The sequence below is a fragment of the Microcebus murinus genome, chromosome 6, assembly GCF_040939455.1.
Source record: "Microcebus murinus isolate Inina chromosome 6, M.murinus_Inina_mat1.0, whole genome shotgun sequence".
In the NCBI taxonomy this organism is placed as follows: domain Eukaryota; kingdom Metazoa; phylum Chordata; class Mammalia; order Primates; family Cheirogaleidae; genus Microcebus; species Microcebus murinus.
In genome coordinates, this window is record NC_134109.1 from 80,720,832 (window position 1) to 80,737,997 (window position 17,166).

The window sequence follows — 17,166 nt, forward strand, 5'->3', positions numbered from 1 at the left end:
ATACAGTATGTGGTATTTTGTGTCTGTCTTCATTCACTTAGAGTAATGTTTACAAGGTTCATCCATGTTATACTATGTATCAATATTTCTTCCTTTTTCTGTCTGAATAATCTTCCATTGTATGGATATTCTGGTATATGCATTTTGTTTATCCATTGACCGCTTGGTAGACATTTGAGTTGTTTTTACTTTTTGAATAATGCTGCTATGAACATTTGTGTAAAAGTTTTTATGTGGACATATGTTTTCATTTCTCTTGGGTATATACCTCAAAGTGGAATTGCTGGTTCATACGGTAACTAACTCTGACCTTTGAGGAACTTCCAAGCTGTTTTCCAACTTAGAAGCTGGAAAACTCCAAAGCAGCTTCACTGTTTTGTATTCTCCTCATCAGCAAATGAAGATTCTAATTTCTTCACATTCTCACCAATATTTATTTGTCTTTTTGGTGATAGTTATCCTATTGGGGGTGAAGTAGTATCTCATTGTGATTTTGATTTGCATTTTCCTATAGATGAGTGATTTTTAGCTTTTCTTCATGCATTTATTGGCTACCTATACATCTTCTTTGAAAAAATGTCCATTCAGATTTTTTGCCCATTTCTTAGTCAGGTTATTTGGTTTTTGTTGCTATTGTTGAGTTGAAGGAGTTGTTTATATATTCTGGATTTTTTATTTACAAATATTTTCTCATTCCATGGGTTGGTTGCCGTTTCACTCTGTTGATAGTGACCTTTGATTCACAAAAGTTTTTAATTTTAAGGAAATGCAATTTATTTTTTTTCTTTTGTTACCCATGCTTTTGGTATCATGTCTAAGAAATTATTGCCAAATCCAGTGTCATGAAGCTTTTCCCCGTGATTTCATCCAAGAGTTTTACAGTTTAGCTCTTACATTTAGGTCTTTCATCCATTTTGAGTTAATTTTTGTATATGGTAGGTATAAGATGAAAGTCCAACTTCAATTTTTTGGTGTACAGATGTTCAGATTTCCCAGCACCATTTTTTGAAGACTATCATTTGCTCATTGAATGGTCTTGGCTTTGTTGTCAAAAACCATATGACCAGGCGGGCGGATCACTGGAGGTCAGGAGTTCTAAACCAGCGTGAGCAAGAGCGAGACCCCGTCTCTACTATAAATAGAAAGAAATTAATTGCCCAACTAATATATATAGAAAAAATTAGCCGGGCATGGTGGCGCATGCCTGTAATCCCAGCTACTCGGGAGGCTGAGGCAGCAGGATTGCTTGAGCCCAGGAGATTGAGGTTGCTATGATCGAGGCTGAGGCCACGGCACTCACTCTAGCCTGGGCAACAAAGCGAGACTGTGTCTCAAAAAAAAAAAAAAAAAACACCATATGACCATATATGCAAAGATTTATTTCTGGGCTATTATCTTCCATGTCTGTCTTTCCAATGACTATTTTATAAATCACTTGTTATATAGTTCCTTTCTGTGTGGTTATGTGATCAAATGAATACTGTCGCATTTTGCTTTTGATGTTCAGAGATGACTTTTTATTTTGTTTTATGATTATATGATTGTATGTGTGATTCTGATTATGTGGTTCCAAAGTCAAATCTACTGAACATGGTATATTCAAAGAAGTTTAGCTTCTATACCTTTCTTTTTTTTTTTTTTTGAGACAGAGTCTCACTTTGTGTCCCAGGCCAGAGTGAATGCCGTGGTGTCAGCCTAGCTCACAGCAACCTCAAGCTCCTGGGCTCAAATGATCGATCCTACTGCCTCAGCCTCCCGAGCAGCTGGGACTACAGGCATGCGCCACCATGCCCGGCTAATTTTTTCTATGTATATTAGTTGGCCAATTAATTTCTTTCTATTTATAGTAGAGACAGGGTCTCACTCTTGCTCAGGCTGGTTTCAAACTCCTGACCTCTAGCAATCCGCCTGCCTCGGCCTCCCAGAGTGCTAGGATTACAGGCGTGAGCCACCGGGCCCGGCCAGCTTGTATACCTTTCTATTTCACACCTTCCCACCTCCCATAATAGGCAATCACTTAAAAATTTTTTTATATCCTTTCTTTTTAAATGTAATTTCATGGATTCACCTCCTGTCTTAGATTAATGGTTACATACTATACACACTTTTTCTCCACCCTGCCTTTTTCACTTAACAGTATATCCTAGAGATCAGATCACCCCTTATATTTTATTTTTGTTTGTTTGTTTGGTGTGTTTTAAGACAAGTTCTTGTCCTGTTTGCCAGGCTGGAGTACACTGACATGAGCCATACCTCACTGCAACCTTAAACTCTTGATCTCAAGTGATCCTCCTGCCTCAGCTTCTCAAGTAGCTGATACTACAGGCACAGTGCCACAACAGATGGCTAATTTTAATTTTATATTTTGTATTTTTTAGTAGACACTAATTTTTCTATTTTTTTTTTTTTTTTTTTTTTTTTTTTTTTTTTTTTTTTTAATTTTTTTTTTTGAGACAGAGTCTCGCTTTCTTGCCTAGGCTAGAGTGAGTGCCGTGGCGTCAGCCCAGCTCACAGCAACCTCAAACTCCTGGGCTCAAGCAATCCTTCTGCCTCAGCCTCCCGAGTCGCTGGGACTACAGGCACGAGCCACCATGCCCGGCTGATTTTTTATATATATATGTATTAGTTGGCCAATTAATTTCTTTATATTTTTATAGTAGAGACGGGGTCTCGCTCAGGCTGGTTTTGAACTCCTGACCTTGAGCAATCCGCCCGCCTCGGCCTCCCAGAGTGCTAGGATTACAAGCGTGAGCCACCGCGCCCGGCCTAATTTTTCTATTTTTAGTAGAGATAAGGTCTCACTCTTGCTCAGTCTAGTCTCAAACTCCTGAGCTCAAGCAATCCTCCTACCTCAGTCTCTCAGAGTGCTAGGATTACAGGCATGAACCACCAGCCTTGTCTGGCCTTTTAAAAAACATTTTCTGACTCAGGGTGTAGTATGTCTCATTCCTTTTTTATAGCTGCATAGTAATTCATTGGGTGGGTGTACCAGAGGTGATTCAGCCACTTCCCTGTTTGCGGACATTTGGGTTGTTTTCACTCTTCTGCTATTAAAAATAGTACTGCAAATTCAAAATAAAAATTTTCTTTAAGAACTCTGTATAGTCATCATGAGTTTTTCCCCCTCTTTCCTGCCCATCTTCAAGTGTCTTGAGTCCAATAAAAGACACTTGTCAGTAGTGTTGGTGACCCTTTCTGTCCACTTAGTAACAATCTTCCAGCACCCCCATCCCCTCACCTTTTTTTCTGTTGGAGCCTATTTTTGGCACCTGAATGATTTTAACTCTCTGGTTTAACTCATTTCTGTGTATAGCCCAAGTTATCGCAGTTCAGTCTGGAGAAGATAGAGCTATGTATTTGAGTTCTCTTCCATTTCTAGTTTTTTCAAGTTACATATTTTTTATATATATATTTACTTATATATTTATAACTAAATATAGTTATATATTTCAGTTTCTTGTTGAGAAAACCTAGGTAAACATTTATCCTTTATTTCTAGCTGAGCTCCTCGCCAAAAAACAGCCATTAAAAACCAGTGAAGTCTATTCTGACGATGAGGAAGAGGAAGAGGATGACAAGTCTAGTGAAAAGTCAGACCGTTCATCCCGAACGTCGTCATCCGATGAAGAAGAAGAGTAAGCTGTTCTTGTACATTTTGGTGGTTCTTTATGGAGAAGCTTGGTATAGTTTCCAAAATCTCCCTGTTTGGGCCAATAACTTTGGTTAACTTTGCTTTGTTAACTTTGCTTTCCCCAGCACATCTGCCCATTCATTCATTCTGCCTCCGGCTGCTAGCCTGCTCCCTTGGACATTTCACCTGGGCCGGCCAGTAGTAACCAACTTCATGTCTCTCTCAGATTGGCCTGGAGCTTTCATTTGTTGACTTACTCTGATTGCTAATCTGGGGTGACAGCCCTATTCAAAATAGTTCACACTGGATTGGAACAGGATTCTAATACCAGCTCTTTCCCAGTGTTTCATTTATTTCCCCTCTTAGGTTAATCACATGTACTTTGGTTGAGGTTAAGTTTTGAGAAGTTGGTATTATTTTTCTATTTTGTTATGTTTCTATGATGAACATTTTTTTCCATTGCCTCCCTTCTTCTTCACAGGAAAGAAGAGATTCCTCCAAAATCACAACCAGTTTCCTTACCTGAAGAATTGAATCGGGTTCGATTATCACGGCATAAGTTAGAACGTTGGTGTCATATGCCTTTCTTTGCTAAAACTGTCACAGGATGTTTTGTACGGATCGGCATTGGAAACCACAACAGCAAACCAGTTTACCGGGTTGGTATTTCTTTGCTTGGACAATTGTCCATGTTTTAAATATAATAATTCTGTACTTAGGGTAGGAGCTACTAAACAAATTTGTTACTCTTTTGCCACAATTTGACTGCAAAATAGACTCCAAATGAGATACCTGTAGAGCAGTGACAATCTGAGGTAACTAGGGATCATTCATGACCTAATGCCAGGAAGAATACTTAAGAGTCCAAGCGTCTGAAGCGTCTGGTGGGTTTGCATTTAGAATAATTGTCTCTAATCCTAGCACTCTGGGAGGCCGAGGTGGGCGGATCGCTCGAGGTCAGGAGTTCAAAACCACCCTGAGCAAGAGTGAGGCCCCGTCTCTACTATAAATAGAAAGAAATTAATTGGCCATCTGATATATATAGAAAAAATTAGCCGGGCATGGTGGCGCATGCCTGTAGTCCCAGCTACTGGGGAGGCTGAGGCAGGAGGATTGCTTGAGCCCAGGATTTTGAGGTTGCTGTGAGCAAGGCTGACACCACGGCACTCACTCTAGCCTGGGCAATTAAGCGAGACTCTGTCTCAAAAAAAATAAATAAAAAATAATAAAAAAGTAAAAGTAAAAAAATATATAATAATTTTCTCTATCCACTTTCAGTATTAAAGAAAGAAAGGAGACATTTGTGAAGTATTTGTTGGGAGTTACATAATGTGGAGGATTTGTTCATTTTAAAAATAAATGAGGCCAGGCTGGGCGTGGTGGCTCATGCCTGCCTTCAATCCTAGCTCTCTGGGAGGCTGAGGCGGGAGGATTGTTTGAGCTCAGGAGTTCGAGACCAGCCTGAGCAAGAGTGAGACCCTGACTCTACTAAAAAAATAGAAAGAAATTAGCTACACAACTAAAATATATTTTAAAAAATTAGCCAAGCATGGGACCGCATGCCTGTAGTCCCAGCTACTCGGGAATCTGAGGCAAGAAGCTTGCTTGAGCCCAGGAGTTTGAGGTTGCTGTGAGCTAGGCTGACGCCACGGCACTCACTCTAGCCCAGGTAACAGAGTGAGACTCTGTCTCAAAAAAAGAAAGAGAAAGTGAGAGAGAGAGAGAGAGAAGAGGAGAGGAGAGGGAGAGGAGAGGAGAGGAGAAGAGAAGAGGAAAAAGAAATGAATGAAAATTTTTCGTGTTACATACCAAGTGACTTCTAAACCAGATAATTGTATTGAGGTTAGGGAAAAAAAACAAAAAACACAACTCCAACCTAATAGAGATCGTTATCTTGGTTCTAGCACTGCTTCTGTGGTCTGGGTAGCAGGAACATAGACATTTGATTATTTTATTGGTTTTGTTTTGAGTTTTTCTGGTTTTAATGCATTGTTTATGTCTTTTTTTTTTTTATTTTTATTTTTTTTTTATTTTTTTTATTTTTATTTAATCTTTATGTTTAAAATCTTAATGCCGCTATGAACATTCAAGTGTTTATGTCTTTGTATGAGGACCTGCAGCCATGCCATATCCTGAAAAGCTTGGCAACAGAAACTGCCCTCTGTGGTTTTTATATTTGGTTGATAAAAGTCAACCTCAGAAATCCCAAGTACAATCACCTATTATAGTAGAATTAGTGGGAGGAAAAACTTCCAGTGGGCCCCACCAAGCTAACTGACTCTTCCCCTGGTACTTGCTTACCCTGGGCACAAGGCTCTCTGTGCTTGACCATCTGAAGTCTAAGCCTAGAAAGGTGCTCGGAAACCTGGTGCTGCGGCCTCCGCTTGGCACAGCATCGCCTGTCTGCATTCGGGCTGATAGAGGCAAAGGAAGAGCGGTGTGGAAAGCTCTGAATGAGTCTGTTTTTTTTGTTGTTGTTGTTGAGACAGAGTCTCGCTTTCTTGCCTAGGCTAGAGTGAGTGCCGTGGCGTCAGCCTGGCTCACAGCAACCTCAAACTCCTGGGCTCAAGCGATCCTCCTGCCTCAGCCTCCCCAGTAGCTGGGACTACAGGCACAAGCCACCATGCCCGGCTGATTTATATATATATATGTATATATATATACATATATATATATATATATATATATATATATATTAGTTGGCCAATTAATTTCTTTCTATTTTTATGGTAGAGACGGGGTCTCGCTCAGGCTGATTTTGAACTCCTGACCTTGAGCAATCCGCCCGCCTCGGCCTCCCAGAGTGCTAGGATTACAGGCATGAGCCACCGCGCCCGGCTGAATCTGTTTTTGATTGTGTCTCTGTCCTTTCACTTAGGTTGCTGAGATTACGGGTGTTGTGGAAACCGCCAAAGTTTACCAGCTAGGCGGCACCAGAACAAACAAAGGGCTACAACTACGGTAAGAGACTTTTCTATGTCAGCTTCTGCTCTCACTTCAAACAGGCACCGCCTGTTTGGGCTGTTACTCTCTCTCAGTGTGATGTTTCTCGTTACAGTGAACACTATTTATGCCATCCCCACGAAACACTTGGAAACACTTATATTCTATCTTTGCCTATAGGGAAAGTAGGGTATTCCCTCCTATGGAGGAACCAGGCATGTGAACTGGCAGGACAAATAGAAGGGAGATGTTGGGTTGTGCGAGACCCTCCTCCCAGAGCCAGTAGACATTGTTTTAGCAAGCAGTCAGGAGGTTCCTGGTCCTGGCTCCATCATGCTCACTCATCTCATCTTTGACAAGTCTGAGTACCTTTCAGAACTTAGTCCCTCTTCAGTAAAATGAAAGTGTCATTCATTCACTCAGCAGATATTTACTGAAGGTACTATATGTTAGGTAGTGTTCTAGGCATCATGATAAATGAGAGAACAAAAGAGACATACACAAATCCTTGCCCTCCTAGAGCTTGAGAATCTAAAGACCACCGTATAGGGAGGAATAGAAGTAGTTTTGCCAGGATCACACATCAAATAGCAGGTAGTAGACGCAGGTCTCCCCTGGCCTAATTTGGTTTCCATGCTCTCTCCATTCCCCACTCCCATCCTGACCCCATCATCTCCCCAGGACCATGGCTCTGAGCCACTTAACTTCACCAACACAGTGGTCAGTAGAAAGATAGTGTTCTTCCTCTCTAGGGAATAGAGTTTGCTTATCATTCAGAGAACTATATCATTTTTTCTTAAGAGATAGGATCTCCCTGTGTGGCCCACACTGGGGTGCAGTGGCTATTCACGGGTGCAATTATAGGTTACTACAGCTTCAAATTCCTGTGCTCAGTCATCCTCCTGCCTCAGCCTGCTGAGTAGCTGGGATTGTGGCACACACCACTGCTCCAGGCTCTATTGCATATTCTTTTGTTTTTGTTTTTGTTTTTGTTTTTTGAGACAGAGTCATTAGCCTAGCTCACAGCAACCTCAAACTCCTGGGCTCAAGCGATCCTGCTGCCTCAGCCTCCCGAGTAGCTGGGACTATAGGCATGCACCACCATGCCCGGCTAATTTTTTCTATATATATTAGGTGGCCAATTAGCTTCTTTCTATTTATGGTAGAGACGGGGTCTCGCTCTTGCTCAGGCTGGTTTTGAAATCCTGACCTCGAGCGATCCGCCCACCTTGGCCTCCCAGAGTGCTAGGATTACAGGCGTGAGCCACCGGGCCCAGCCTATTGCATATTCTTAATGTTGATTGACCATCAAGAATTTTTTTGTACATAGACTTTTGAAGCACTAAGCAAGTCCATTTGGTTTCCATTGCTAGCATTGTGATTTCTAACCCTGGTTGACTGTTAAAACAATGTAGGAGGTTTTCGTTTTGTTTTTTAACTTCTGTTCCTGGTTCTTACTCCCAGAGATTCTGATTGAGTTGCTCTAAGATGGTGCTTTAGCATCAGAATTTGTATAAGTCTTCCCAGGTGACTCTAAAGAAAGGGTAGTCAGGATTGAGAACCACAGAGACAGTAGAGATAGGTAGTACACACTCTGGTAGGGTACTGATACTATAGTCAATATGCTGGTACTATAGTCAACATGCACATTCTTTTTTTCTTTCTTTTTCTTTTTTTTTGTAGCAAAATGCTGTTTATTTGAGCATCTGGGTGCAGATGGGTGGAGGCCAAAAAGGGCATCGACACGAGCATTCACATTCTTAGAGGTGCTATCTCTCTTTTACTTAGGCATGGCAATGATCAGCGCGTGTTCCGCCTAGAGTTTGTCTCAAACCAAGAATTCACTGAAAGTGAATTTATGAAGTGGAAAGAAGCGGTAAGTGGCTAGAGACTACCTAGCAGTTGTTCGTGAACACTGAGAGTATCTCTTTCTAAAATCCCTTACTAATAACCTTTTATCATGTTTTGATCCAGATGTTCTCTGCTGGCATGCAGTTGCCTACCCTAGATGAAATCAATAAAAAGGAATTATCTATTAAAGAAGCTCTTAATTATAAGTTCAATGATCAGGACATTGAAGAGGTAAGAAACCTGATACTTCAGAACCTGGAGGCTCATTAAGAACCAGTGTTTAGAGAAGATCATGATTTTCTTTTCTTTCCCTGAATCTTGACATTTTTAACTATGCATTAAAAGAAGGGAATATTAATATTGCTGACCTATTATGTGTAGTTCATCAAGCTTTTCTCTGTAGATTCTCACCTATAGATGAGACTACATAGATTAAAGTGTATTCAGGGTTCAGTTGAGACTATGTAGACTAAAATATACTCAAGGTTCAGGGATCTGTATTCTGCTAGGCTTGGTCCTTCAAGAGTTTTCTTTCTCCAAAACATTGTGGTAAAATACTTTGATCTCTGTTCTCTTGGACAGTGGGTAGCCTTACAGTACTACCAGGCTCTTGGGCTGCTGCTGTTTATTGGTGCATGTTCCTTCAGACTGTCCCAGAAGAATCTCCGTGACTCTGGAAGCAGCATAGTATCCCTTGGAATGAACTCGCTCTCTCTCTCTCTCTGGGACATGACACTGCTATAGGAAGAGCAGCCCCCTTTTAACTAGCTGCTTGCCTCCAAAATGGGCTCACTTAGCCTGTCTACAAAAATAGTTTAGGAATACCTCACTGCTGGTATCTCCTCTCTGGTGCAGATTGTAAAAGAGAAAGAAAGGTTCAGAAAAGCTCCACCCAACTATGCTATGAAGAAGACCCAGCTGCTAAAGGAAAAGGTAAGGACTTGCATTTAAGCCCCCTTCCCCATCCTGTGAGGAGATGTGGAGATCAAACTTGTTCATCTTCTGCTGGATTAGTGGTGGCAGTATTGGGAGAAAAAAGTCTGGGCTCAATTATAAGCAACATAGTATGTTTTTGGCACCTGGGCAGCATTCCTTGGTCATTTTCCTTTCTATAAATTGAAGCTCATCTTATTTGTTGCATTCTCTTTACTTTCTAGTCACTTTAGTTTCATGTGTAATAAACTAGACTTCAGGGTAGAATTCAGCACTGGGTCTGAACAGACAAATGACATTGTCAAGCTCAGCTACAGCTGGTGGTTTTTCATTCTTTACACCAGGGTGGGGTGAGCCCTGTTATGGTGGTGTAGCCATTTGGTGCCTGGGTTTTAAGGTAAATGTTACATATCACTGCCACCAGGGGCCCAGAGCAAGGTAGCTATGTGGAAAGGTGTTACTACTGTACTGTGTACTACTCTAATAAAAATTATATCTTCGCCAGGCATAGTGGCTCACACCTGTAATCCTAGCACTCTGGGGAGGCCATGGCAGGAGGATTGCTTGTCCTCAGGATTTTGAGACTAGCCTGAGCAAGAGTTGAGACCTTGTCTCTATTTAAAAATAAATAAATAAAACACAATAAAATAAAAATTAAAAAAATATATAAACGAACAAAAGAATTATATCTTGTATTTGTAAGGTACTTCTTTGGTATTCTTTCACATCTCCTGTCATTTGTTCATCACATAAGATATCTTGCCTGTGGTGGAAGTAATGGGACACTTGATATAGAGCCAGTTATAGCCAAGAATTCACACATCTCTCTGTGCACAGGCCATGGCTGAGGACCTGGGGGATCAGGACAAGGCCAAACAAATCCAAGACCAGCTGAATGAGCTGGAGGAGCGGGCAGAGGCCCTGGACCGCCAGCGGACCAAAAACATATCTGCTATCAGGTGTGTTACTATTCACGGTTCAGTTTTCCCCTATTCTTTTTTTTTTTTTTTTTTTTTCAGAATACTATGGGGGTACAATTGTTAAGGTTACATACATTGCCCTTGTCTCCCCTCCCCCAGTTACCCCCTATCCTTGGCCCACAGACCTTGGGCAGAATTATTAGGCAAGCCTGTGGCCTGCACACGGTGCTGCACTGACGCACACAGCTCTGGGGTCAGGGCTCAATGGCTCCCTCCCTCCTCTCACCCCACAGTTACATCAACCAGCGGAACCGGGAGTGGAACATTGTGGAGTCTGAGAAGGCCCTGGTGGTGAGTAAGACAACTCTATCTGAATCACTGAAAAAAAATTAATAAGATAATATGAAATCTTTTCCATATCTTGTTCAAGTTTATTTTTTTCAATTAGTAAAATAACATGTATACTTAGCATGCACAGCTTTCTCTGTGTGCCCACATATACCCAGATAATTTACTAGATCGTAATGAAAAAGAGTCTTCTGCCCTGTTTTACCCCTCCCCACCTGTAGATTCTACTCCACAGATGTTCATTTTTATCAATTTCCATATTTTGGTTGTTGCCCTCATAACTACTCTGTTGCTCTTAAAGGGAAAAAGATAATAGACAGGTTTTTATTTTTTTCAATCCTTTGCAAAGACTCTTATTTACATATGAGCTTATGGTGAATGAGAGGAGGGGAATGGAGATGCAGTCCTGCAGTGCATGCTGTCTGTTTCAGGCTGAAAGTCACAACATGAAAAACCAACAGATGGATCCCTTTACCAGGCGGCAGTGCAAACCTACCATCGTTTCTAACGTGAGTGCCTAAAGAGGACATCTTTAGTCAGGACCTAGATTCTAGGACATAAAATGAATTCCATTAGGAAATTAATAAAGAAGTTAAAAATAATGTTTTCTTAGCTGGGATTTGCTTGCCTGAAGCTCTTGGGTCTGGATACTTCCTTTTTTATCTTGCTATAGGGCATATAGGTAGTGAAGACCTAGCATGAATTTATAAAAACCTAGGGACTGTAAACAGGGTGGGCTTACAGTGCAGCAGACATTAGGAATGTGTCCCTTAGCTAGGGCCTGGCTGGCCTGGGCTGGGCTGGGCTGGGCTTGGCTTTAAAGGTTTTAATTGCCCTTTTTTTGCTCCTTGAGGAAAACCCCACTGAGCTGCTGATGGGTTTGCTGTGGTGCCTGTGATGTTAGTGTGGTAGGTGGGAAGGAATCTGGCAGTAGGACTCTGAGTGTTGAACAATCTCTAAAATAACTTATTTTCTCTCTCAGTCCAGGGACCCAGCTGTTCAAGCTGCTATCTTGGCCCAGCTAAATGCAAAATACGGTTCTGGAGTATTACCAGATGCTCCAAAGGAAATGAGCAAGGCAAGTGCTGTACCACCCTCTGGCCTGCCCGGCAGGAATGCTGGCCAGGACGCCAAGCAAGCACCTCGTCTGGTTGGGGCTTGATTTACCTGGGGGAACATGGACTCCCACTTGCAGTTCTTTCTCCATCCTAATTGTATACAAATATAATCAGCAGCTACTGAATTTTTCTCAGACAACTAAATCCTAAACCCAACACCACTATTTACCTGGGGCCTTGACTGTGTGTTTAGGCAGCTGACTTCTAGCCCTCTGTGCTGCATTTTCTCATATGTAAAATGGCGATAATACTGTTAACCCTACCTACATCACAGGATAATTGGGAGGAGCAGTTGACTTGTAAGGATCAGATGTTGTAAAATGAAAGCTCTTTGAAAATGAAAATGAAATGGTAAATTTAGAAGCAGTTTTCTGCCTACATTAGGACTTTTCCTGTATAGCCTAAACTGTCCCAGGAATTCCTGAAATCTTGAGTCAAAAGGTGGCCTGTTGTCTTAAGCCCACCCTTTCTACCCTCATCCCACAGACATGAGCCTGCCCTCTCTTTGCTTTTAGCCTTCAGGAGAGAACGCTTTTTGTCCGTGGCCTCGCCTGTCCTCCCTCTGAGAGAAGGAATCAGAAAAGGGCCTTAATAGGAAAATCTAATGAACTTGAGCAAGAGCTTTTACCATTAGTGGCTGCTGCTTCTCAAAATCCACTTGCATTTATGCTCTTATAATTAGTTTTCCTCTTCACGTTGCAGGGTCAGGGCAAGGATAAAGATTTGAATTCTAAATCAGCCAGTGACCTCTCAGAAGACCTGTTCAAAGTACATGATTTCGATGTGAAGATTGATTTACAAGTTCCCAGCTCAGGTAAGTGAAGGTGGGGCAGTGGTGAGGGCCAAGGACCAGATAGATCCTTGGCTGTCTCTAGCAGCAAGGAGGCCTGATTTTAGGGAAGAAATGAGGGTGTCTGCTCATCAGAATATATAGAGGCTGGGATAAAACAGGCTACAGGTATGTTTTGAGTGAGGACAGGACTGCAGTCAGAGAGGCTCCCGGAAGGAGTGAAGCACAAGACTAAAAGGACTTTGTAGGTACTGCAAGTGCCAATTTGCTCTTCTTTCCCACAGAATCCAAGGCTTTGGCTATCACCTCCAAGGCTCCGCCAGCCAAGGATGGGGCTCCAAGGAGATCTCTGAACTTGGAAGACTATAAGAAACGACGGGGGCTTATTTGAGTGCACCCAGCCTGCTGCTTCTGACCCTGCATGCCCCATCACAGTGTCTCACCTTTCCTCTTTTCCTTTGATTTGCCCTTTTTGGGCTGGAGCAGCAGTGGAACTGGGAAGAGACTCTAAACTGCCAGTCATCTGTAATATAAACCATTTGCTGTATAGACCTCCCTTGTCTACACACCATCTCCCATGAGCCCCCGGGGCCTCACCCAGTGTGGATCTGGGTTCTCTTGGGCTTTCTTCATGTCTTTAGATTTGTGTTTGCCTTTTGTTTTGTTTGTTTTTTTTAACCAGCACAGTTCATTGGCCACTCTGCACACATTCAGTATTACCATGGAGCTGGGATTCTTGCTGGAGCCCCTGGTGGCGATAGCAGCAGCACTGGGCAGTCCCCTCTGCAGACTGCCTTGGACCCAACCATTGAACATTGGCACCTGACCTTTGTGGAGGGAGCAGGGATTGGGCACCTGCAGTCCTCCTTCCTCACTCCTCATCTTTCTCTTCTTCCCGTCTCTGTGGGAGAGGGGCTTTCAAAACCAATTTAGTTTCCAAAAAGTGTACATTTGTGGGGAGGGTGGGGGTCTAATTTGAGAGAGAGAGAAAGAGAGTGTGTATGTATGTGTATGTAAGTGTGTGGATTTTTTTATCATTTTTTTAAAATGCAGTACTCTTTGTATCAGTCTGTCATGGGTCTATAGCTGTTTCAGATTTTTTTCAGCTGTACTTGAGCATCTGAAACTGCAAGAAAGAAACTCATTAAATGTGATTCTTCTTACTAAACAGGCCTGACTGCTGTAGCTGTGTAACTTCCCCTCCCCCCTTCCCCATCACTTCCCATCTTGGAGAAAATTCCCCAGTTTAGCCCCCTGCCCTGCAGGCTGTGTCCTGGAAGGTGGGAGGGAAGCTTAGGGCCAGGTACCAGGGAGGGCAGTGAGGGTGTCTTGCTCACCCTGTGGCTACAGCCCACAGCTTCTTGGCCAAACATAGGATATGTCTTTTTCTCACCCAGTGTACCTGTCTCTTCTTAGTGATTCTGTTTTGCTGTTCTGGCAAGAATATCATTTTGTTTTTAAGAGAAATTACTCATCATGAATGTGGAGAGCAAACACAAAAAGATATAGGTTGCAAATGTTAACAAGCATGTGCAGTTTTTCCTGTGTATGTATACATATATATATGGTAAGCATATATATTGTGCAGCTAGGGTGAAGCCAGCAAAGGGGTGTGTATGTCTTTATGAAATGTTTGAAAAGAGATAAGCTGACTGCTTGATAATCATTCTCAGGTGTAAAGCTCCAAGTGTAAATAAGAGTGGCATTTAACAAATCTTTTCAGAACAAAGTACAGCTGACTATATATACCAAGAACTAAGCTAAAGAAACAGCTGAGAGCTGCCGGTTTCTACAAGAGGGAGAGGAATCTACAAGCTCTGCTTTGTACTTCTTCACCCTACTTTTGTATAAGGAAGGGGGATGATGGGAAATCATGGAGTTAAGTTGTATTTAAATATAAAAATGAACTTGGTAACTCTTCTGAGTTTAGTAGAGCCTCAGTGTTGCTTTAACTTAGTTTACATTTTTTTATTTTTTAAAAAAGCAGCAATGGATGGTTTTAAAGTATTGTGACTGTGTAAAATTGATAAATATGACTGTAACACAGCTGTGTGGTAGCTGTGACACAGTTCAGTTGGGCAAAGGAGTGGTGATGGACTCATTAAAATCATATATACTTGAATAGTCCATTGACCAGAACTCTTTATAGACTATTGTGTAAATGTGGAATCACAGACTGTTAAACATTGCCTGGACTCCAGCAGAGTCCTGGAGCTGCTGGGACCTCTCCTATCATGACGACCTTGGACTTTTTTTCTTTCTGGTTTTAAAAGACATAAAATCATAGAATCCAGATAATTTGCTGGAGTCATTCTGATCCACCATGTAGATCTGTATTTAGTATCGTTTGGATTTGGAGAAGTGTCAATTACATTATGGCTGTGTAATAAAATTTTTATTAAAACTGCATCACACTGTAGCCACTTTGCCACTACATCTCCACATGCAGCACTGAAACCATTCTGAGATGCCAAAGCACAGAGCAGGGAGGAAAGCCAACCAAAGAAGGCTGGAAGTTAACTCACCACCTGACTGACCTACTTGGTGATTGAGATGAAGACTAAGGACTTGCCTGCAGTCTCAGCTGAGGCAGGGCCTGTGAACCAAGTTCTTGGCCAGGCATAAGACATTGGCTTTGTCCCACCAGCAAGGGGTTTTTGGTGGTTCACAGTATTTCTTGTGCTGGGGAATTGCTTCAGTGGTCCCCTCCTTCCCCCCAGTGTGGTTTCAACATTGAAAGGTACAGCACCCAAGATTGTTTTATATATTTTTCAGTTCATTCCAAGAAGGAAAAAGGCCAGTGTCCATATGCCTAGTTCATGATGTATATAGGTCTGTCTTGCTTCTGACAAGTTCAGGGAAAGTTTACTGCCTGCAACTTCCCATCAAAAATAATGTTTTTGTTTCTGTGAAGTCCTGACTTGTCAATCAAAACTATACAGAGATTTGTAAATAAACTTTATGCCATTTTGACAAGGGGATCAGATTTAGTCCAAGGATTGCATCCTGAGGGGCAACTCTCAAAGCCATGTTTTGGAAGGCCAAAAGGACCACTCTCGCTCTTTCCTTTGTTCCCCTTTTCTTCCCTCTATATCCTCCAAAGTGAAAGTGACTGTTTTTTCTTTTGTTTTTTGGGGGGTTTTTTTTGAGGGGGCGGGGCGGAGGTGTTCTTTTGAGACATTCTCTGTTGCCCAAGCTAGAGTGACATGACATTCTCACAGCAACCTCAAACTCCTGGGCTCAAGTGATCCTCCTGCCTCAGCCTCCCGAGTAGCTGGGACTACAGGCACATGCCACCACACACGACTAATTTCTATTTTTAGTAGAGATGGGGTCTCGAACTCCTGACCTCCAGTGATCCTCCCACTTCAACTTCCCAGAGTGCTAAGATTACAGGTGGCCCTGTAATCTTAGCCCTGGCCAAAAGGGCTTAACACCTGGCCCAAAAGTGGCTATTGTTAACTCCAGCAGCCTGGTTCCCCAGAAGCCTACCTGGTAGAGTACTTGCCTAGACCAGGGCAGCCTCCAATTGTCCTGGTATATACTTCATATCTTGGTAACAGACTAACAAGCCTTAACAGAGGTAGATAGGCCCTAATACACTGCCTAACCCTGGTCCTTCCAACTTTCATTGCGCTAGGCACAGTTCCTTCCTGCTTATCATGAGTGTGTAGGGGCAGCCCCAGGGGCTGTGAGTTTGGCTATGGAGGAAACTGATGTCCTTTCTTCAGGCCCTGAAGCTGGGGAGATCTGTAAGGGCTCCCCACCCTCAGTGCCCAAGGCTGTGTCTCAAAACTCTTTCTGACCATATTTTTTTTTCTTTTTGAGACAGGGAATTCACTCTGTCACCCAGCAGGAATGCAGTAGCATCATCATGGCACACTGCAGCCTTGAACTCCTGGGCACAGGCAGTCCTCCTGCATCTGCCTCCCAAAGTGCAAGGATTATAGGCCTGAGCCACCACGCCCAGTCTCTGACCATATTTTAGCTAGGAAGCAAGAAGATCCTGGAGAAGGTGGTAGGAGCCAGGCCCAAGACTGCCTCTAGTGTTGAAGAGGTGAGTACCCAGCTTACCCCACAAGTGTGTGCAATGAGATTTTCTCCAGTTCCCTATCATTCCCACTACCTGACAGTTGGGAGCAGTGGGCCCTAGACAGCAGGGATTCTTGGGCAGATGACAACAAAGCTTGCTTATATCTCAGGATCCAGGTGCTGTGGGGCAGCTACTTGCTACCTGTCTCTGGGAAGCAAGCTAGCTAATCACCTGGGGCACAAGTGGAGGGAAGAGGGGTGCTGGGTTGGTCAACTTTTATTTCCTTGGCCAGGTTCCTCCAAGAGGGGAGACTGTTTAGGGTTATTATGGGTGGCAGCGTTCCAGCAGCTCTAGGAAGCCATTGACACCAGCTCAGACTTTTTCCAGATTTCCTGGACCAAAGGGGGCTACCGAGCTCTTTTGGGGGGGGGTGTATGTGTTGGCGGGCTGGGGAGGTAGAGGGCTAGAGGCAATGGCAGTGCTAAGGGAGGGCCAGAAGGCAGCCTACCTTCTCTATGAGCTTCCACAGGCCAGCCCCAGTGCTCACCTGGAGCAGAACCTGGAAATGGAGTTTCTTGGCCAGGGTAGGCGTTAGGTCA

General features: G+C 42.9%; 1 protein-coding gene across 1 annotated transcript in view; it reads left to right on the forward strand.

Moving 5' to 3' along the window:
• RTF1 (RTF1 homolog, Paf1/RNA polymerase II complex component) overlaps positions 1 to 14,943 on the forward strand; it is a 61,202-nt gene extending 46,259 nt beyond the window's left edge. The window contains exons 7-18 of the mRNA XM_012766466.2: positions 3,500 to 3,635; positions 4,113 to 4,290; positions 6,510 to 6,592; positions 8,363 to 8,450; positions 8,549 to 8,656; positions 9,281 to 9,358; positions 10,196 to 10,317; positions 10,572 to 10,629; positions 11,058 to 11,135; positions 11,609 to 11,704; positions 12,447 to 12,558; positions 12,819 to 14,943. Of these exons, the coding sequence (XP_012621920.1) occupies positions 3,500 to 3,635; positions 4,113 to 4,290; positions 6,510 to 6,592; positions 8,363 to 8,450; positions 8,549 to 8,656; positions 9,281 to 9,358; positions 10,196 to 10,317; positions 10,572 to 10,629; positions 11,058 to 11,135; positions 11,609 to 11,704; positions 12,447 to 12,558; positions 12,819 to 12,925 (1,244 nt within the window). The 3' untranslated portion in view covers positions 12,926 to 14,943. The remainder of the gene's footprint in view (positions 1 to 3,499; positions 3,636 to 4,112; positions 4,291 to 6,509; positions 6,593 to 8,362; positions 8,451 to 8,548; positions 8,657 to 9,280; positions 9,359 to 10,195; positions 10,318 to 10,571; positions 10,630 to 11,057; positions 11,136 to 11,608; positions 11,705 to 12,446; positions 12,559 to 12,818) is intronic.
• The last annotated feature ends 2,223 nt before the right edge of the window (positions 14,944 to 17,166 follow it).